The sequence below is a fragment of the Lissotriton helveticus genome, chromosome 1_1 (assembly GCF_964261635.1).
Source record: "Lissotriton helveticus chromosome 1_1, aLisHel1.1, whole genome shotgun sequence".
Lineage (NCBI taxonomy): Eukaryota > Metazoa > Chordata > Amphibia > Caudata > Salamandridae > Lissotriton > Lissotriton helveticus.
The window spans coordinates 1,463,027,301-1,463,050,053 of record NC_136057.1 but is presented as its reverse complement, the minus strand read 5'-3'; the positions used below and the strand labels follow the sequence as shown (position 1 = coordinate 1,463,050,053).

At 49.3% G+C, this 22,753-nt stretch overlaps 1 protein-coding gene across 1 annotated transcript in view; it reads right to left on the bottom strand.

Annotated features, from left to right (window-relative positions):
- CS (citrate synthase) overlaps positions 1-22,753 on the bottom strand; it is a 130,976-nt gene that overhangs the window by 80,685 nt on the left and 27,538 nt on the right. The window contains exon 2 of the mRNA XM_078686154.1: positions 19,999-20,046. Within this exon, the coding sequence (XP_078542280.1) occupies positions 19,999-20,046 (48 nt within the window). The remainder of the gene's footprint in view (positions 1-19,998; positions 20,047-22,753) is intronic.

The following is a 22,753-nucleotide window of genomic DNA, read 5'->3' as shown; positions in this document are numbered from 1 at the left end:
AATTACTGCGCAAGGCTGGGCTAGTGCCCACTCACTTCAAAGGCCCTGCTAAGGGGGAGCACAGGATGTCTGCCAGTTTGCAGCGGTCTGCAGGCTGGCTTTGCTTAACATTATGCCACTTCAGACTTAACAGAAGATATTTTTGTTTGTATTATTATTATTGAGGCACTGCAGCCTTGCAGTGAACTGGTTTAAGCAGCTGCATTGTATAAACGTGCAAAAAAGTTATTATTGTGTCTGTTTAGAAGAGGTTGGGTGTGGGGGGGGGCAGCCAACCGATGTTAATGTCGATTGTTAACTTGCCATTTGCTAGATAAGATAAGGAATGCAGCTGGCACCCTGAGCGCCTCTGCTCGCTCCAGACAGCTGGATGCCGTGGGAGTGAACATTTAGAGAAAAGGTGGGACATGCACCCGCCTTTGGCCAATTGCGTGCTTTAATTTTTTTAAGCTACACACAAAGGCCAATAGAATGTGTGGAAGTTGAAAGACCACACTGAAAAGTTTCGAGAAAGTCTGGAGTTATTCCAAGAGGCCTTCCCATTGAGCAGCGCAAGGGTGCTGCGCTAGGCTCAACCTAAAAATGGGGTGTTGTAACACTAGAAAAACAGTTTTGTCTATTTTGGGGTTTCAGCGGTTGCATAAAGACTGAAATACTGTTTCAAAAACGATGGGAAAACAATGACAGAACACCACGGAAATCCACAAGAAGTTAACATCGAAAGCAGGAAAGCATAACTAGAAGTCAAGTCTGCAGCGACATCAGGATATTTAAGAAGTATTAAGCAAGCCACTTAGATCAAAGCCGGCTCACAGAATGGCCAATTGAGGGATTTCGGCAACGGAAATCATCACACAAAAACTGGGAGGCACAGATGAAACACGAGGAGAGGACCTGGCCCCAACAGTGCCAACCGTGCAGGATCAGCATGCACAGTCTGCTCTTGACGAGCGATCAAGCACTCGCATGCGTCATCAGTTGAAATGACAGCAGGGATAGCTGGGGATTAACAAATGAATAAAGCTCTCCATGCCACTAGAATCAAGCTATCCTGGCTGATGAGGGCCGAAACCGGTCCTAGAATGCTGGTTTCCAGTCCAGGGAGGACCTGGCTTGGAAGTTCGCACTGGACTGTTCCCATGGGGCACAGAGTCAAGACTGATTTGCATGTAGCTGGGTTTAAACTGGAATGGCATGGTGAGCAAAAAAACGATGGATTTAGGCCCAGATCTCTGTACTGGGGGGAATGTATGACATTGTTCTGAATTCTGGCCATCAACTGTTTTTGCATTTGAACCTTGCAGGATCAGCATGCACAGGGGGGAGGGGGGGGGGGGGGGGTGACAGGGGTCTTGGGCGATCTATATAACTCAGCACTCTGCCTGAAGAGAACCCTGCCCTTTTTAGGTCTCGCCCAATAGCGCATATGAGCTGTTCATATGAGGGGTATTGTCAGGGGCACTGGAACTATGTGTCAGGAGAGGGATAAATTATGCGAAACTAGTAAATAAATTATTTGGCAAGAAAAGGCAAAATTTGTGGCGTAGCGTGGTACATTTTGTAATAGTATTACTTCATCATTTTGGCATTTTTAAACTTAGTAACACTGTCTGGGCATTAGTTGCACCAAGGGGAGAGGGGTTGGCCTAACGGCTAAGGCGCTCGACCTCGGACCTGGGGATCTGGGTTCGAGTCTCGGTAACGACGCCAATAACCCCCTGTGATTCTGGGCAAATCACTTAATCTCCCCGTGCCAAAAAAAAAAATGAAAGTGTGTCCTCATGTAACGTAACTGGTTCTATGTAAAGCGCTCTGATAACTAATTCGGTTCGGTTCTAGTTCGCGCTATATAAAACTCCAAAAAAATAAAAAATAAAAATTTAATACCTGAAGGTAGCAATAAGCATAAAAAAAGTGACCTGTCGGGGGGCATGGCCAAGCAGCATGGCCAACAGGACGTGAGCTCCACCAGCTCCGTCCCGAGGACCCGTTTATCCTGCAAAAAGATCCTGCCTGGGCTGTCTAGTCGAGAGTAGATGGGCTGGAAACTTCCCTAAAACGAACGAGACCCCCGAATTGCCGGGGCGACTTATAGAATCCCCGCAAACAACGCCGGAGATCCTGTCGGCGATCTGAGGACTCCAAACTGAGCTACGCGAGGCTGTTTTCTGGGCCTGCGGCGGAGTGTGGCGGTGCGGGTGGCCCGTCCGGACGGGGTGTTTCATTGCTCCGGGGCTAACCACGTCCTCGACGGGCCTCCGCTTGCTGGGGACGGCGCCTGGCGAGCATCGAAGAGCGGCTGGCGGCTGACCTGGGGCCTCGGCGATTCGCGCCGGCCCGTGGAGGGAGATCGCGGCGCCCGCCCCTCCTCCTGATGACTTGCTGAAGCGGAGCCTCCGATCGGGGAGCATTGCCCCTGGTGAGTGCCTGGCTGATCCCTGGGGCCCTGGGGGACTTACGGAGGGCCGAGGCGGGCAGCGGTGCTGCGATCCAGAGATCACCTCTACCCTCGCCAGAGGCCGTCAGTGGCCGATCTGAAACTGAGTTGCCGGGCGGCCTAGCTGGGCTGGTCCGACTTGACTCCGTGCGAAGAGCTTGCGGTGCCCGCCCCTCCCCTGGACAATTGACTGCAGCGGACCTTCCGCGGGGGGCCCGCGGTGGCTGTGGGACCTGCGGCAGTCCGTGGTGTTGCGCTCCAGAAGACACGAGTGGATTGGCGCCCCTCCCCCGCTCGCCCGCCATCTTGTCCGGGTGCCGAGGCGCTTTCTTCCACACACCGTGGCAGCGTACAGCCTGGAATACCCCTGGCCCGCATTGCGTTGTAGCCGTGCGCTACCCTGGGGGGGGCGCCCTTGGAGACTTGGGGGTCGTGCTGCTGCCTTTTGGAGGTGGGGGAGCCGCTCCGGGTGCCCTGGTAGACGGGGGAGCCTGCTTGCCTGTATCGGCCGGACCACCCGAGATCTTGGAGGTGGGGGGGAGACACTCCGGGTGCCCTTGTTGGCGGGGGAGCCTGCTTGCCTGTATCGGCCGGACCACCCGAGATCCCACCGCTGATCCGGTGGGTGCATTGTGAACTGCTGGTCGCCCATTTATTCGTTACCATTGGGGGTACCTGACTCCTGCCTCTATAGGTACATCTACACTGAGGGAAGGAGTCTACCTCTCCGCCTTTGCTTCCCCCATCTGGTCCCCTGTCTGGGTTGGACGCCGTCCGAAATCGCAGTTGCCTGAAGCTACCTAGCGCGCTGCCATTTCACCTGGTAATCCTGTCTTTGGACCACCCTTGCGTTCCATACCTAGCCAGTGGTGCCTGAGGGGAACCCTCTGAAACAAATTGGGAAGGTGCACGATCTACCCCTCCAGATGGCGACCCGCAAGGATAGGTCCTCGAAGTCCTCCCAACCCAACACTATAGTGCAGTATACTACTCCGCGTCTGCCTTCACAGAGGATTACACAGTAGACGGGCCCGGAGGACGGTGGGGATGGCCCAGCGGAGATCTTGAAGGTTATTCAGGGATCTGATTCTGCCTTGGAGAGGCAAATTGAGACTGTATCCATAGATGTTAATCTACTCCGAACCGATCTCCTTAAAGTAGCGGACAAGGTTTCAGACGCGGAGGGTAATATCACCCAATTACAAAGTGAGGTGACTTCCTTGCAAAAGTCAGTCGCACACCTTACGTCCACTACCCGTGCGCTGGAGAGAAGAGCCGAGGACGCGGAAGGCAGGGCCCGAAGTAACATCAGGGTCCTGGGAGTACCGGAACGCTTATAGGCGGGAAATGCTGAGCGCTTCTTGGAGACCTGGATCCGCACTCAGCTGTGCCCGACCGGACTGTCCAGTGTCTTTGTCATTGAACGGGCGCATAGGGCCCTTGTCCCTCCTCCACGCCCAGGCGAGCCTCCTAGAGCCCTAATCGCAAAGATCCTGAACTATAAAGATCGTGATTGTATCCTGAGGGCCGCAAGGGAAACGGAGTCCCTCACAATCGAGAACAGCCGAGTTTCCATCTATCCTGACTATACCCAACAAGTGCAGGAGCAGCGGAAGTCTTACTTAGGAGTTAAGCAAAAACTCCGGGAAATGAAACTCCAATACATGCTTCTATACCCGGCGAAACTCAAGGTGCTCTCCCAGGGCCGTGCTCACTTCTTCGAGTCCCCGGCGGAGGTGTGGGAGTGGCTCGAGATAAGGGGAGACGACCTACCCCCCTGGTGAGCGCGGCGGCCCCCGCGAGACTGGGGGACCCGTCCCCAGCGGCGGTGTCGAGGCAGAGGGAGGCGCCGGTCTGGATACCGGGGTTCTGCCGAGCCTCGGGTTACTGTGGGAGCGGATGGAGAACTCCGCATGAGAACATCGTCGATGGGGGCCGCCCCCGGAGTCTCCGGGGGCGTCCGCCCCTGGTGAGGTCTTGGTCCCAGATACCTTGCAGGAAACTTTGCCGGATACGGACTCCACTGCACCAGTGATCCCGTAAACTGGCCTTTCTGAACCACGACTTGAGTAAGCTCTGACTTGAGGTACTGTTTTGTTAATGCTTTGTTGTTCTCCGAATTGGGGGGCCTCCTCTTGGATCTTTATTGGTCCAATGTTTTCCCCAACTGGTACTGGGGGCTCTGGATGGCTGGCTGAAGCAGAGGACTTGCATCCCACTAGACGGAGGTACGGGGTCCACGTTTTCCGGGCGGATCGCCGCCCAGACTAGAAACTGTATTCAGTAGACATGCCCGGAGACTGTCCTGGAACATTGGGTCCCTCGGGAGCTGGGAGGTCTGGTTGGTTGTGTGTGTGTGTGTGTGTGTGTTGATCGGGTTGTATGGGGTGGCTGTGTTCGTCCTGGTACTGGCAGGGGAAGGGCGGGGTAGCGTTTTTGGTTGTTGCTGTCCTCTTGCTCGTGGGTGGGGAGAATGTTTTTGAAGGGGTTCTGAGTTCCGGAGTTTTTTGAGGGCGGGGTGGGGTTAGTGCGGAAAATGTTATTGGCATTAAATGTATGATGAATCGGATTTATGTGTGGCTCACTGGGTGGGCTGGTCCATCCGGTCTGACTGGAGCGGAGGCCCGAAGGTGGCAGGTCGCAATGTATGTATGCTATGGCCCGGCTGGGCGCAATCACCGACCATGGGTTTTAAATTCTTAACTTGGAATGTGCGCGGTTTGGTTTCTTGCACCAAGAGACACAGGGTCCTTTCCTTCCTTAAAAGACATGGGGTCTCTGTAGCATGCCTGCAGGAGACCCATTTAGATGAAGAAGGCGCCCAGCGACTCTCAAGGAAATGGAGAGGTCAGCTCTTCCACTCCTCCTTCTCCACGTATGCCAGAGGGGTCCTCATTTGGGTGGCGCCAGGGATCCCTTGCGCTGTCCAGTATGTTGAAGCAGACGTTGAAGGCAGATATCTGCTGGTGCGGATCAGGCTAGATGACAGGGAATTCTTACTCCTGAACTCCTATGCACCGAATATTGATGACCCAACCTTTTTCTCTCATCTCCAAGATCTTGTTGCTTCGGATCTGGATGCCCCTTTCCTCTGGTTTGGAGATTTCAATTGCGTCTTAAACCCTGACTTGGACCGACATCCCCCTAGGTCAGGCACGAAGCCCTGTATGACAGCGCGTCTTCAGGAAGTAATGCACAACTTGGGTGCGCTCGATGTGTGGCGAACTTTTCATCCCACTCAGAAGCTCTATACCTGCTATACCCCGACCCATGGCACCCATAGTAGATTGGACCGCGTACTTGCGGCTAATCTCGCCCCATCTCTCACCTGGACGGTTACGCATCAGGCCCGATACTTGTCAGATCATGCCCCAGTGACATGCATGGCACAATGGGTTGCTCAAGCTGCCCGTCCCAGCACCTGGCGGATGCCGACGGACATCCTTCAAGACCAGGTGGGTAAAGACCATGTGGCGACTGCCCTATCGGGTTACATAGATCTGAACTGGGGGGGCAGTGATCTACCCTACTCCACTAAGTGGGAGGCCCTGAAGGCAGTGGTACGTGAAGCCTGTATGGGCCTCACATACGGGGTCCGGAAACAGCTACTGTCTGAGTTGCGAGATGCGGAGGTTGTGCTTCAACGCACCCAGACTCGACCAGACCCTGACGCTACGGATCATGAGGCGGAGAGAGAGGCGCAGGTGTTGGTAGATGACATCCTTACCCGCCTTGATAAATACACATTAGGCCAATACAGACAGCGTCTTCACCGCGAGGGCGACAAATCTGGCCGATTACTGGCCTGGATCCTTCGACGTGAATTTGCGCCTGAGAGGATAGTTGCCCTGCGAGACTCGGGTGGTGATATGGTGCACTCCGAATCTGCTATTCTTGAGGTCCTCCGATCCCACCTGCAGACCGTATACGCAGCTGACCCCTCGGTCACGGAAGAGTCCTATCGGCCCTATCTTCGAGACTTGGACCTCCAGACCCTTTCGGAGGTGGCGGCGAAGGAACTTGATGCGAAGTTGACGCTGAGCGAGATCGGCGTTGCACTGGCCGCCCTGCCACGAGCTAAGACCCCAGGCGGGGACAGTTTCCCACCTGAATTTTTACCACTCGTTCGGGGACGTTCTGGCCCCCCTATTAATGCAGGTTTATAAATGAAGCCCTGGAGTCTGGCGTTCTTCCACCCACCATGAACCAGGGGGAAGTCTGCATGATCTTGAAACCGGGTGGGGACGGTTCGGACCCCGCAGAATTCAGGCCTATCACCCTGATCAATACAGACGCAAAAATCCTTACTAAACTATTGGCCACTCGCCTAGCCCCGCACATGACCCACTTGATCCACCCGGACCAGTGTGGGTTTATTCCTGGCCGTAATACGGCGATGAATTTGCGGCGCCTGAATCATATTCTCCACGAGGTAAGGGGGAGAGAGGATCCTCACGTGCTTGTGTCAATCGACCTGGCTAAGGCCTTTGACACGGTAAGTTGGGGGTATGAAATGAAATGGAATGAAATGAAATTAGGCTTTTGTATAGCGCATGCTGTCACCCTACGGGTATCCTGGCACTCAGACTTGAAGAAAGACCGGCACAGAGACCAAAGATAGCGGTAACGGAAGTCTTAAGGATCTGACTTGGGGAAGAGCCAGGTTTTCAGGCCCTTCCTGAACTCCAGCAGAAAACTGGCTTGTCTGATGTGCTGCGGCAGCCCATTCCATAGTTGGGCGGCTGCCGTGCTGAAGGCCCTTCCTCCCATCCTGGAGCGTCTGAATCTGGGGGTGGTCAGAAGGCCAGTGCTAGAGGATCGGAGCTGCCTTTTTGGGATATACCAGCTGAGTTTCTCTTGTAAGGGGATAGGGCCTAAGCTGTGCGCCGCTCTGAACGCAATGCAGAGTGATTTGAAGTATACCCTTTCCCTAATGGGCAGCCAATGAAGGTCTTTTAACGCCAACATAGAAGAGGACCTACGTTTCCTATTCAGCACCATCTTTGCCGCCATGGACTGGACTCTCTGCAACCCCTGAAAGATGTATTGCGGTGCTCCCAAATACAGGGAGTTGCAGTAGTCCAGTCTACTCAGCACTATATTCCTTACTACGAGGGCACGTGTGTCTTTGGGGAGAAGTGGGAGAATCTGACGCAGCATGCGCATCAGGGAGAGGCATACCGCCACAGTTTTATTGGCCTGAGATTCCATTTGGAGGTTGCTGTCCAGCAAGACTCCCAGGTTAAGCACCTTTTTGGCTGGAGTCAGGGGTTCCTCCTCCGGTGTTATTCTAAACTCCCGGGGTAGTTGTTGGGACAGTCTGGCTGAGGGACAGTAAACCACCTCGGTCTTCCCTCCATTGAATTGTAGGGAATTATCCTTGAGCCATCCAGCTGTCTGCCGCATGCAATCCTGAAAAATATCCATCGATATTACCGGTTTCCCTTCCAGGGAAAACATCAGCTGGGTGTCATCAGCGTAGTTAATCAGGTCAATACCGAAGGATTTAATTATGAGGAGCAGGGGCTGTAGATAGATGTTTAACAGAACAGGGCTGATCGCGGAGCCCTGCGGTACCCCGTGTTGCACCGGAGACTTGCTGGAGGTGAAAGGAGCCATGGTCACCGTCTGTTGTCGTCCGGATAGATAGGACACTAGCCATTTTAGGGCCTACCCCGACACCCCTATCCTCTCCAACCTTTCCACCAGTATGACATGGCTCACCGTGTCGAATGCGGCTGACATATCGAGCAGCACCAAAATGGTGTCGCTCCCATTGTCAGCTCGCACTCGCAGATTGTCCAGAACGGTCGCCCAGGCAGTCTCTGTGCTATGGCCCGGGCGGAACCCAAATTGGTCCATGTCCAGCAGATGGTTATCCTCCAAATAGCAAGAGAGGCTTTTAGTGACTAGCTTTTCCAGAATTTTAACGGGATAGGGCAGGAGGGAGATGGGTCTAAAATTAGCTGGTGACTTGGGGTCCAATGAAGGTTTTTTTTAGCAGAGGTGTTACTATTGCCAACTTCCATGCCTCAGGGATGGTGCCAGCTTCTAGTGATTGACTGCAGATCTGTTGTAGCCAGGGGAAGGTTTCCTGGCCCGCTGCTTTCCAGATTTTATAAGGAAGGGGGTCAAGTGGGGAGCCAGAGGACACAGTATCGGACAGTGTTTTGAACAAGTCGGCCGTTAGGACAGGGAATTTGTCCAGGAACGTGTTTGCCCGAAACACTTCCTCAGGCCTCCGGGCAGAGTTATCCTGAGCGCAGCTACTAATAGGGTGTAGATCGCCCACTATTTTCGCAATTTTTTCTTTAAAATAGGCAGCAATCTCCTCGCACAGTTCTTGTGACGCAGTTACCTTCTTACTCGTGCTTGTAGGAGATGAAAGTTCCTTGACAATTTGGAACAGAGCTTTTGTGCTGTTAGAGGCTTGTAAAATAGAGTTGGCATAGTGGTTTGATTTAGCTAACACGATTGCCTTTTTATACGTAGTCAGTGCTAACTTCATGACTGACTTGTCTGGTGCAGAGTATGTCTTCCTCCACTTCCTCTCTGCTGTCTTGCATGACATGCGTAATGATCTTAATTCCTCGTTATACCAGAGAGCAGAGGCTTTCTTCCTATTTTTAAGGCTTTTTACGGGGATGATTGGGTCCAAGGTGTTAGCTATGTGGTTACAGAAAATTTTGTAGTTCTCCTCCGCAGTAATAGCGGGGGAGAAGAGATTTACATCGGTGAAAGGCTGTAAATTGTTCTTGCCCAATTTAGCCCACTCTCTGCCCTTTCTAAACGTTACTGGGCAGCTATCATTACTCCTGGAGTTGGGGATCTTGATCTTAAAGTGGACCAGATAGTTCTCAGTCCAGACTTGAGGCAATATTTCTGTCACCTCTGTCTCGGTGTTCATTGCGAACAGGCGATCCAGCACGTGCCCCCCCTGATGTGTGGGTTGCAAAACAAATTGGTGTAGATTAAGGTTGTGACAGGTGCTCCTCAGATCTTAGATGGCTGTCCAGGCTGCCATTGTCCCATAGGTTAAAATCACCCAAAATGACCATTCTGGAGTGGGTTAAACTCAGGTTGGTAATGGTGTCCAGGAGAGCAGAAAAATCAGTATCCTGCCCAGGAGGTCTATAGCAGATCAGTCCGGTGAGTAGCCTGCCTTTGGCCTCCTGCACCGAGAAGCCCAGGATTTCTATTCCTTTTATCTCATCTATTTCCAACGGCGCAAAATTCCAGCCCTCCTTAAAAATTACCCCTACCCCTCCCCCCCCGCCCCACCGACCTCGGACAGGCAAACCCCAACTACACGGAGGAGTCAGGACTAGTCCAGGTCTCCGTTAAGAAGAGGGCATCTAGGTCCAAGTCTTCGATCATGTTGCCGACTTCCAGATAGTGCTTAACTAGGGATCTACGGTTGACCATCCCACAATTCAGAGGTTTCTTGGACGGTCCTGTTTTAGGGGGGAACTGAGTATACCCCCTACTATCCCTATTACCTATTTCCAGTAATTGTTCCTTGGAATAGTAAGTCCGTCCTTGTCCTAGTTCACTCGGGGGTCGAGCGGCATGGCTGGTGCTTGGTGCGTCTGGGGCGCGGACGGGCTTGCCTCTGGCGCGCCTCCAGCGCGCCCGCTGCACGCGTGCGCTGCGCGCTTGCATTGCCTTGTCTAAATAGGCGGGCGGGGTATCTGATGGAGATGCTCCAGAGGACAGGGTTCGGACCGGTGTTTGACAATTGGATCCGTGTGCTCTACGGGGCACCCCGTGCTAGAGTTCGACTGGGGTCGGCCCGCTCGGAGTGGTACTTGGGGAGGGGCACTCGCCAAGGCTGCCCTCTCTCCCCTCTCCGGTTTGCTCTAGCCATAGAACCCCTGGCGGTTTCTGTCCGCGCCGAGTTGGAGCAATGGGGAATTAGGGTAGGTGACACCGCGAACGTGATCTCTCTCTATGCCGACGACGCTCTATTCTATTTGACGACCCCTGACGCATCCCTTGATGTTGATGCGAATTCTGGACCGCTTTGGCGCGGCCTCTGGATTACGTATTAACCTTAATAAATCCTTGATTTTCCCACTGACAGGCTGTGCTCCTGACCCGAGCGCAGATCTCCCGTGCTTGGGCCTCAGGTGGGAGCGGGAGGCGTTCCGCTATCTCGGCATACAGGTGGCCTCAACCGACGAGGCCCTACTGACTTACAACGTCGACCGAGTGCTCCGGGCTCTTCACAAGTCTGTCACTTTCTGTAACACCCTTCCTCTCTCCCTTATGGGGCGATTGGCGAACGCCAAGATGGTGATGCTCCCCAGGATTTTGTACGTTTTGCAGAATACCCTGTGTCGCACACTCGACTCACTCCTCACGTCTCTACTTTGGGCAGGCGGGCGTAGCAGAGTAGCTCTGCGCACGGTGACCCGATGTTGGGAGGAGGGAGGCCTTGAGGCCCCGAGATTTGACTTATATTATTATGCGGCACAGCCCCTCCCCGCCGCAAGGTGGTTCGCAGATGAGGAGAACTGGGAACTGACACTACTGGCGGGCACGGCAAACGAGAAGGCTCTAAAGGAGGCCCTGATGCAGGGAAGGGGTGCAGACCAGGCTTTACCCTATGTGGTACGACACACAGCAGGAATTTAGCAGCGATTCGTTGAGAAGGTATTACGACGGGCCCCCTTCCATAGGGAGCTGCCGGTGTGGATCTTAGCCCCGGTGCTCCAGATGGAGGAGAATATGTCCTACCGAGAGTGGCGTTGTGGCGGATGCGAGACTCTGGCAGACCTCTATCCAGATGACTCTTTTGTGTCCTTTGAACGGGCTACAGAGTTCTTTGGGTTAGGTAGGGGACAATATCTCCACTATAGAGGGCTCCAAGACATAGCTAGAACGACGTGGCCTCAGTTCCCGGAGACACCTCCACTGACCCACACCCTCGACATTCTTTTGTCGTGTGGTAGAGGTAGAAGGCTGATTTCCCTGCTGTACTCGGCCATGCGTAGGGATTCGACCCCTCCAACCGCGCCATCCTGGGCGGCAGACTTGGGGGTGGAGTTGGAGCCGGGACAGCATAAACGAATTGGGCTTCTGACCCGAAAAGTCTCGTGTAATGCCCGATTCAAACTAATACATTTTAACTTTGTTCACCGCACCTACATGACCCCGGTCTCCCTGAATCGCATTTCTGCGGATAGGAGACACAACTGCCCTAGGTGTGGCGCGCAGAAAGCGGGATTTTTCCATCTAGCGTGGGAGTGCCCTCAGGTCAGTACCTTTTGGAGGGAGGTGGTGGACCATATTGGTCGTGCTACAAAACTCAGGATTGCGCTGGATCCACTCCATTGTCTTCTGGCCCTGGTTCCCAAACCTAAAAAGAAGAATTTGTCCTATAAGTTTTTACAATTATTACTAGTCTTGGCAAGGCGGCGAGTAGCTATAACCTGGATGGGTCAGAGGGCTCCCGAGATGTCCCTCTGGCTGCGAGATGCTGGAGAATGGTCCCTAGCTGAAGAGAAGCACATGCAGCGCACTCGCCGGGATGGGAAACTACAGGATGACCTGCTTGCCTGGAGGTTGATGTGTATGGAGGGGCTAACGGAGGATGATTCAGATGCCACTAGCGCTGAATTGTTCACCCCTGACGAGTCCGAGTCCGGGAGTGACGGGGAGGGAATCGGGTTGGAGGACCCGGGTCCGGTGTAGTGCCCCACTAGATGCACACTAATATTCCTTGTTATATATAACTGTGATTTGCTGTGATCCCTAAAGGTCTTCTCCTAGATATATTGACTGCACCTTCTTGGGCCTCACATGGATAGCCTGATTCTTTAAGTAATTTATCAATGATGCCACGCACGGGAGGTTTGTTTTTTGTTCTATGTTAAAACAGTGTTTTATTATAAACAATAGAAAAAGTGCCTTTCTAGAAGGATAGAAGTGGGATTACATGAAGGACATGGGGAGGGGAGTATTTTGTAAAAACCAGCGAATACAATGATATATACGTATCTTCAATGCAAGGCTAAGTTTCCTTGACACATGCTCCAATTCTACGCCGCCCAGCCTCCGGGATGTGGGCCTGTATGGCTGTGTATTGTCCTGCAAATTGCATGTAGATGATATTGCCTTTGATTGGCCTGAAAAGCCACGAGAACCTGTGCCTTCTATGATTTCGCAATAAAAATATTTTTTTTTTATAAAGTGACCTGTTCAGCTTTGCAAAGGGCCTTCTGCCACGAAGCAACATATGCTGCTGCATTTTTATTCGCTTTTGAACCGTTTGAGCTAGAAACTTTTTTTGGGGTTAAAATCTGCAGATTATGGACTATGTGGTAAATGCAGCAAATCTATAATTATGTGAAAATCGCCACGGACGCATAATTCCAGTGGCCCTAGGCATTGTATACAGTAAAGGGCTGGGAGCCGGCCCATTAGTTACCATCTGCTGACTTGGATTGTCATTCTTTTTTGACTGCCTCCTAATTGGCCATCATATGCCTCACGTCACTTCCTTTTATTTCACCTGAGCATGGACCTAGTGCTAATTGATTTAATTTGATTAGTGTCCTTTCGCTGCTCTCACTTTAATTCAGGGTACTTTTTTCCATGCTGCACCTTTGGGCTGTTTTTAACTTCCATTCTACAAGTTTTTAGGTCGCTGGCCTTAATTTGTTTTGACATTCAGCGCTTTCTTTTATCAGCACCAAACAAACGGCACAGATTATTAAAGCAGAACGTGTAACTGAATGTGTTTGTAGGCTGTGCCTCCTCTCAGTATCTGTTTAAAGGGTACACTAGTCTGAAACCACACCTCAATAGTCTTTTCAGACAAGCTGTCCAATCACATGCTTCAGACCAGGCTGCCACTAGGCAACAAACTTTTTGGACACATCTGTGCCTTTCCAAACACAAATTTTGTGGCTATTTAAAGTGTCTCAATTTTGGGCAGCGCTGCAGCTGATCCATTTTCCTTAAAACCTGTGTTCTCAGTCTTTTTTGTATTCCACCACTTCTCTGGGCATACAAAGTAGGAGTCTATTTACAGCGCTTCAGTTTTGTGCAGTACAGCAACTACTTAGTCCCTCGTTAAAATCTATGTCCAAATCCACATTCTCAAATATATTCCACCAAAAAAGTGCTTTCAGGCGTCCTATATTCATATGCACCTATATCCAAGAGAGGTAGGTTAACAGCCACAGCTACACACCAATTCAATCCACCCCACCAACTTTTAGCCATGCTGAACAGAAGCCACATTGGTGTACAACATGGCTAAAACACTGCCAAAGCCAATATCTCTTGCATAAGTGAGACCTATTAGTTTTGCCAATGCTTGTTTACAACAGGTTTCATTTCTTGTTTGCACACACAAAAAGTCTATTTGTGCTCTCACAGTGTAGACACTGAACCACTAAGGACCAAAACCTGGCTTTCTTCAGATCCTTTACAGCTCAGTGATCTAAACAAATGCACTCTTGACAATAAAATGCATCACAGATTAAGGTAGCCCTCAGACTCAGCAGCACAGAATTTATTACTGGTGCGTGTGCCTCCAGCAGGGCCACACAGCAAGGCAGAAGATTAAATCCTTGCATATTTTCAATATTAACTAGAACAGTAAATACTAATTTATGATTTGATAATCTCTTATGACAGCTGTAAAAGTACAGTCCCATTTCCAATGAGTTTTGTTAGGTGGTGCAGACTACGAATTCTATAAAAATAATTACAATAACAAAATACCCAGATGCCTGTGTCGGCATGTGAAAGGAGTGCAAACTACTAACCCAGAAGCAGCGAGTGCTAAAGTCATGAACAAAGATTGTGGCAGAATTGGGACAAAGCAGGAGAGAACTTTCAAAGGTGTTGCCTTCTACCATAGCGCTACAGAGCCTCACCCAAGGCACACATGGGTGCTCATTTATGTGCTACTTTGTCCAAGCACTGCCACATTCTGTATTGAAGTCTTTGAGGGTTTTGGCTTCAAGGATCAGTGTTCTGCATGAGGTGGTCCATTGCTGGAACACGTACCTGGGAATTTTCCAATTTACATTTTCACCAAGCATTAAAAAAAGAAGATACAGCTAAGTAGGGAAGCTACTGCTGTTCTAATCAAACAAACTATGTTTATGATATAGAATTATAGAGGAGTAACAGTGAATTACGGGGATGTTTTTCACTGTGATGTTCGGAATTAAACAGACAAGAGCAAAGCTTGAGTTGTCTATGATGTCACTTAGAACCCAGAGGTGAAAAACATCCCTGTAATTCGCCTATTTATAATTATATATTTTATTGAAAGTGTAATATAGTGCGAACTTGACCCGAATCTGGTATCAGAGCGCTCTACATAGCATCAGCTGCATTTCAGGAGGACACATTCATTTTTTGGTGTTAGGCACGATGAGATTAAGTGATTTGCCCAGAATCAAAGGATGTTCCGCAACATTGCAGAGACTCTAACCCAGTTCTCCAGATTCGAGGTCGACCCCCCTAGCCGTTAGGCCAACTCCTCTCCCCAACTATATGGTATGTAGGTCCTCTCAAATTATTTGCCCCTGCTTTTCAACCACTGCACAGTGGCAGAGGGGTAATAAGAGAACCATACAAAACATGGCTTGTCTTCCCGGTTTAAAAAAAGGAAAAAAAGCCAGACCTCCTGTCACACCATCACTACTCTGTGCTTTCCCTTCTATCTCCTACAGAAGCTGTAGTCCCTGCATTCTGGCAACGCTGTGTCAGGCTCTCACAGAACCTAGCCGGAGCATCCTGAAATTCCTTCATGACGTAGCAACAGTGTGTTATGAGATCTGTAACCCACCTATTCATTGAGGCAAAGGTAACGCTCAGAGTTAAAATGGCTGTCGTTAGCCCAGTGAATGAGGCACTGGAACTGTAGTAGGTCACAGCTGTGGTTTCATTCATTGTGGTGACGCACTTGCAGGGACTTATCGCTTTTAGAAAGCCCTGTTCACGATAGTGAAGGGGAATTAGAAGCATATATAAATGCAGTCTTAAAACTAGTTAAGTCCTAACCCACGTTTAACTCCCTGAAAGCACACTCCCCATCAAGTACAGAAAAGGCAGGGAAGCTATTGGGTATCAAGGTAAAGGCAGCTATGAAAGGGCTGTGATGTATATTGTATCATATGGTATTGTAATTGCATTTGTAAAGCGCTTACTACCCCTGACGAGGCACAGTAGCGCTTTTCGGCGAGTAGCACGCTACTCCGGGACCCATTGAGGATTAGTGTTAAATTAGTATAGTGAAATGTGCAAGTACATTTTAAGTGGTGGATAGGTTAGTCAGTTATTTGGATTCGGAAGGATAGCAGAGGAAAAAAGGTTTGTATTTATATAGCGCTTCTTACCCCGGATGGGGTGTTGAAGCGCTGTTGTTGGTGAGTAGCATGCTACTCCGGAAACCCATAAAGGATTATTGGTGAATTAGTATGGTGAAGTATGAAAGTAATTTGAGTGGTGGATATTAGTCAGTTATTTGGAGTGAGAAGCATAGCAGAGGGATAGAAGGAAAAGAAGGGTTTGAATTCATATAGCGCCTGTTACCCTTGATGGGGTGTTGAAGCGCTTTTCTGGCGAGTAGCAGGCTACTTCGGAACCCATAAAGGATTAGTGTTGAAAAGGAGTATATTGAAATATGAAGTAGTTTGAGTAGTAGATATGTTAGTCAGTTATTTGGATTGAGAACGGTTGGGGAGGGCTGAAAAAGGTTTGCCTTTATATAGCGTTTGTAACCCTGATGAGGTGTTGAAACGCTTTGTTGGCGAGTAGCATGCTACTCTGGAACCCATAAAGGGTTAGGGGTGAATTAGTATAGTGGAATATGGAATTAGAGAAGTGAACATGTTAGTCTGTTATTTTGATTAAAAAGAATAGTGGAGGGATAGTGAAGGATTTCTATTATTTAGGTCATATCAGTAGGATGAGGCTTTTGGATGAGTAAAAAAAGGTTTTTGTGGGGAAAGAGTTAGAGGGAAGAGTTTAGAAAGGTTTGTTTAGGAGGATCGGTATAGTAAAAGGTGTCAGATGATGCAAGGAGGGGTAGGGTAGGAGAGAGTCAAGAAAGGTTTTTTTGGGGAACATAGTAGCGGTATGGGGTTTGGGATAAATGAGAGAGTGGGTGTAGAAGATATAACGATAGATGTATAGGGTGAGAGATAGGGTAGTGCATTGGAAAGAGTAGTAGAAAGAAGTTTGAGATGAGTCAGAAAGTCTGGCTAGAAGGTATATTGAGAGAAGTATAGACTGAGAAATAGGGTAGTGCATTGGAAATGCTAAATTAGAAGAAAGTGATAAATATATAGATCCATTAGTACATTGAAAGTATATAGATGTATAAAGGAGGCAAGTTATGTTGTACTGAGGGGGAAAAGCCATTACTACATCAGCGGAACCATGCTCCCGTAACCAGGTTTCTGTTATAAAAAAGATAGCTAGAGTATCCATATCCAAAAGATTCCATAGTTCTATTGTGTGCTTTGGAATTGAACGAGCATTTAGGTACAGTCCCTTTAGCTGTTTGGGGAGTTCATCCAAACTATAATTTACATGGGGTTTACATATTGGTGCAAAGTCATTGTGACAATGGTTGCCAGGTGCACCAATGCTGACTGTTTCTCTCAACCCGACAGTATGTTCAGGATGATGTTTGTTAAATTTTTTAAGCTCTTGACTGGAGTAATGTAGTCTTGCCATGTTTGACCACTCACAGATTTTACCGCAGGGACCTGGGCAAACAGATGAAGGCTGCCTGGTGACGGCCTGGCGCGGACGGGCACAGACAGGCTTGCCGCCGGTACCCAGCTGCACGCGTCCACGCTCTGCTTGGCCTTAAGTAGGTTTGGGAGCTGTCAGCATGAAGCTGGAACGCTGACTGCAGTTCCGGTCAGAGCACCTGAAGTTAGAATTTAGAACCCCACGTCCCTCCCTCAATCGGCACAAGCCGTGACGGGCGAGAGACTGGCGGGTGCTGAAAGAAGGTTAGTGAATTAAAATCAAATGTTAACTAGCAAGCGGCGCAGTCTAAAAACAAATCTAAAACAAGAGTGTAATACTGACCTATAAGAGATACATGGACTCTTTGCACAGTGTACCTCTTTTTCGTATACTATATAAAGATCAAGCTTCCTACAATCATAAGTATGTTCTGGGTAGGAGAGGAAGAAGGCCTGCCTCAAGTCAAATTGGAATCCTTCATCCACCACTGAAGGTCCCAGGCCACCTTTTCTGACATATGGATGTTTTCTGAGAGGCTGATGAGCCCATTGTAGACAAGAGGTTCCACTGCAGAGCCTGCATATGCCAACAGGCAAGATATAACAGCAGGATAGACAAGGCCAAGAAGCCTCAGAACCATCCTGCCTGCAACACAATATCGGGTCGTATCCTGAATGTCCAGGACGGGCTGCAGGGGCAGGAAAGATTCGGACACAACTTTGTTCAGTACAGCCCCTATAAACAAAACCCACTGCACTGTCAACAGGTGCCTAAAAAGGAAATCCTTTTCACTGGCAAAAAGTAGTATTAACTTGCTGATAGGGAACTCAAGGGAAGATAGGAGTGAGATGGTCCTCCCCGGGTGGTCTGCAACAGCCTGTAACAAACCTGCCTTCAACAGCAAGCTGTCGAGGTACAGATATTCACGCACAAAAATGGGCTGCAGCCATCACATCACCTTCTTAAATACCCAGGAAGGGAGAGTTGAGGCGGGGCAGTGAACTGAAAGTTTTCATCCCAACAACAAAACGAACACCTGTGGTACTGCAGGATAGACCCAAGAAAGTACACCTCTTGTAATTCCAAACACAGCATGCAAATCCCAGTATCTAAGGTGGAGAAGAGATGGACTAGAGTCTGCATCTAAAATGATTCTTTCCAAGGGAGGTTCAAAACCTGAAGATCCAAAATTTATCTGAGACCAGTGCCCCTATTAGGTACCAAAAAAAAAATGGAAGTACCACCTGTTGCACTGCTCGTTCCCCAGGATTCAAATGTAAGGCTCCTTTGGCCAGCAATGGCTAAACCCCTTTGGGAAGGATAGGAGTATGCGCTTTCAAGGAGGTCTCTGTGAAAACAGGTTAAACTATATTGCAGGGTTTACAAAAGAGAAGGATGTCCCTATGATGATGGCAAATCAGAAGGGAACAGGTAAGCAGGAAGGGCACTTGCCAAACTATTTTGGTCAGGGCTGATGTTTTTTTCTGGGATTTTGGGCCAATCAGGATTTTAGTTTTGCAACACTTAATACACAGTTAGTATGTGAACTCGGAGGTTTTGAAGAGGGAACACATTAGAACTACATAGGAGAGTAGTTAAGGACGCCTTGAGATTACACAAATCAGCATGAGATTGTTTCCATTGGTCCATAACACAGTACTTATCAAATTGCTTTTCCAAAAAGTACACTGTAGGCAACTGAGATTTTGTGGCAGTAGTCCCCTCCGCCCCTCCCCCCCCCCCAGCCACCTCCCCCCCCCAGCCACCTCCCCCCCCCATTTTGCCTGGTATTTGTGCAAGTTTGAAGCGCATTGGGTTTCTGCTAACCTGGTCCCCAGTGCCAGTGTTCTTTCCCCAAAACAAGTTTGCTGGTCAACTGTTACTCAATTGACCAAGCCTTTAGCACTGCTGTAAGTCCCTAGTAAGTGATACCCCTGGTACCTAGGACATAGGTACTAAAAAAGGGTCCCTAAGAGCTGCAGCGTATATTGTGCCACTCTAAGGTACCTAGCACCAAACTCATGCAGACAAGGCGCTCTAAAAAGTGAAAACACAAAATGGCACACACCCTGTGTGTCATGTCCCTTAAAACTGCATGTAATATGTTTAAGTTGTCCCTACAGCAGGCCTTACAGCTCTAAGGCAGAATGCATTATAGTACATGTGAGGACATATTTGTATTGGCAGATATGCTCCTGTGCTCGCCAATTCAATTACTGACAGTACTAATGAACAGGGAAGCCATCCTAAGATATTTACTGGGCACTGTTCAAAACGAGTTTCCCAGCTACATAATAGCTTCACTGAACCGATGGTGTTTGGTATCAAACACCTTATATTAATAAACCCACACTGAATCCAGTGATGGATTTAATAATGCATGCACCCAGAGGGTACCTTCGACGGAAACCCTGAAAACCTACCAACCTCTAGTGTGTTGGCTGACTAGTCCTGTCCAGCCTGCCACCACAGACGTGTTTCTGACCCCCGTGGAGGTGGGAGCCCATGCTCTCTGAGGCCGGTAACATAGCCTGGTCTGGCAAGAGGTGTTGTCACCCCCTCCAAGCAGGAGGACCAGTAGCCCTGGCTTCCCCCTGATAGGGAAATCACAACCCCCTTCCCAGGGCCCATTTGGCACCAGGACAGGTGGGAAAAGTGGCTAGTCGGGAGGTGGATCTTTTTTGACAAACGCCTATGGTAGGACAGAATAATTTTGGTTATAGAAAAAGACAAGTTTCAAAAAAGATATTCTATTCATATATATAATTTTAGGCACAATGAACTGGCAGGAAAGTATAGAGGTCAAGGCTGTATAAAGCATGTTGACTTACCGTAGTGGAGCTTACGTGTCGAGCAGCAACGCCAAGGCATGGGAAAGCCTACAGAGAAAAAAAAATGAGGCAAGGTCAGACCGACACAGTACAAAAGAAAAAAAACACTTACCCTCTAGACTTCTGGTATCTATCTACTCTTGCACTCTCTTCAGCCCATCTTCTGGTATTTTACTGCTGGGTGCACAAGAGCCATCGGAAGGAGTTTACTCTCTTCCCACAAGTTCTAGTGGCAGGACAACCCACCTGTGGTCACCCATGTGCTCTGGTTTAGCGGTTCAATGTATTGTATGTGTTTTTCATGGTTGAATTCTAGCTTAATACTGGGAGATGCTGTGTTTCTGTGCTACAGTAACAGCACATATGTCCCAAGAAGTTTCTACTACTCGATTGATTAAACAGATATGAGGCCTCTACTGAAGCAGGTAAAACAAAGAAGACAGAGTATCTAACAAATACCTTGTCTTTTCAAACTAATTAGCGAGTATGAATAACAATCTGATACATCAATTATAAGAAAACATGTAGTACTACAATCAAGCAAGGCTTGAGGTAACCAACAAACCTCAAAAAGCCCACTGTACAGCAAAAGCTTGAAATCACATCCTATACCAGAGAACAACCTCTTCTGATGAGCACCACACTAAAATGCATGCAACACCATTGCATACGGGTCACATGCCTATAGGAGACTGTAACTGGCCCAAACACAGGATGACCTAGCACGCCCATGATGGTAACTGGCCCAAAAACAGGATGATATTGCATGCCCATGCTGGTCAGTATGAGATGGAAGACATGGGACACTAGGGCTGAAGCCACAACATGCACAGCAATACTAGATGTTTCACGACCAGTATTTTTAACAGTTTTGTAGGATGTGAACCAGGACTCAGGCTGGAACATTGCAAGTGCCTGGTTGAGGCAAAGTGCATTCCTTTCTCGATTGAGGACCACACGAGCCCCCAGAGATTTTAAGTTTATGCTCAAGATATTTTAGTGTGTTCGGATAGACTAAGTGATACCTGCATGCTTAAATTGGCACCCCGGTTCAAGAAGAAGCCACTGAAGATTGCGGAGTAGAAAGGGGATCTGATTTGTGCAGCTAGTGCAAATGAATCAACATGCAGCTGAACAGCTTTTTAGTGGGGCTAATCATGATTTGGCAAAGTTTAATATCAGGGCATTTCCATAAACTGTCCTGATGAGGAACAGAGCTAGAACAAAGAACAGGGAACTTATATGGGGGTTAGGAGAGTTTATGGAGATCCATCCACACATTCATGTGCTTAAACAAGACCATTTCTCGATCAAAGACACTGTCAACAAAGGTGATTCTGCAGTAAAGGAGAGTGTAGTCAGTGTCCTGCTCAGCTAAAGTCAGTAACATTTAAGCAATCCTAAGTGAGCCACATGCACAATTAACAATAGGAGAACAAGTATGAAACACTGCGCAACACTGTACCACACCGTGTGTAGGTTCAAGAAAAGAACAGATTGCCCATCTAGACTTCCTTTTGATGGCTGGTGAGATACAATGCAAACTATTTTAGCACACGCTCCTTAAACCTGAAGGAGAAGGGTACCGACTAATGGTGGTAAATTCGGAACACAGATGTAGTAGGACGAGGATACCCAACTGCGGTCCAGGATACTGATAGCATCATCCTCTACCCGGAGGATAGCTGTTCACATGACTATGCCTAAAGTCGGATTGTAAGTCACCACTTAGTTTATTTTCTCAGATGTATTTTTTCTGTTGTTTTTCCACACAGTATTCAATGAGTTTGGCTAGAAACGGGAAACTGGTTGGTTGTTATTTGGATCGTGTATGCTGCTTCAATGTTCTTTTAAAGAGGCTTTACCGTACCTTTTTAGATCTCGCACCTGGGAACGGATCGCGAAGCGATCGTCGCTGCAAGAATCTATTGCAATCAATTCTGCTTACAACGAGCCAAGGGAGACAGGAGACAAGAGATGTGCGTGCACGCGCGCGTAAACGGGTCAGGTCACGCGAGCTTCCTGTCTCCCATGGCTCCTTGTAAGCAGACACACACGCACCCACACATACATGCATACAGAACCCCCGCCGCCGTGCACACACGCACACACAGAGAACCCCCCACCGCGTACACGCACACACACACACACACATAGAGAACATCCCCACCCGCCTACGCTGCCGCGCGCACACACACACACTTGCCTAGCTGACGGCCGCGGCACTCGTCGCTCACCACCACCTCCTCGATGCGTCGGAAGGACACCGTGTTCAGGCTCCAATCCAGCAGCAGCAGCCGGGGGCAGCAACAGTCGAGCAGCAGCCGGGGGTCGAAGAGCAGCGTGTCATCCGGCATCATGGCAGGAGGAGCGGCTACGTGTCCAGCCCCGGTCGCCGATACCAGCCCGGCAGGAGCGCGATCCTCTGACGTAGCACGGTGGGCACGGGCTTCTGGGGCGCGCAGAATTGTCTATTGAGGAGGCGGATTCCGACGCGCGCGTTCGGATTGGGTCGCGCGCTTGTGATCTTTTAACGTAGACCGCTCACGACGTGACCCAAGGCGCGCGTCTGAATCTTCCTCTGCCATGCTAGTTATACCAGCAGTTTTTCACCACTTTAAAACTTCTGCAGTTCTTAGTTTTCCGGTATGTTTTTCTTTCCCGCAGAAATATTGGGGCTTACATAATGACAGAGACCTTTTCCTAATTCACCCCTTAATTTATAAATACGCCAGCCAGGCACCTTAAATTAACA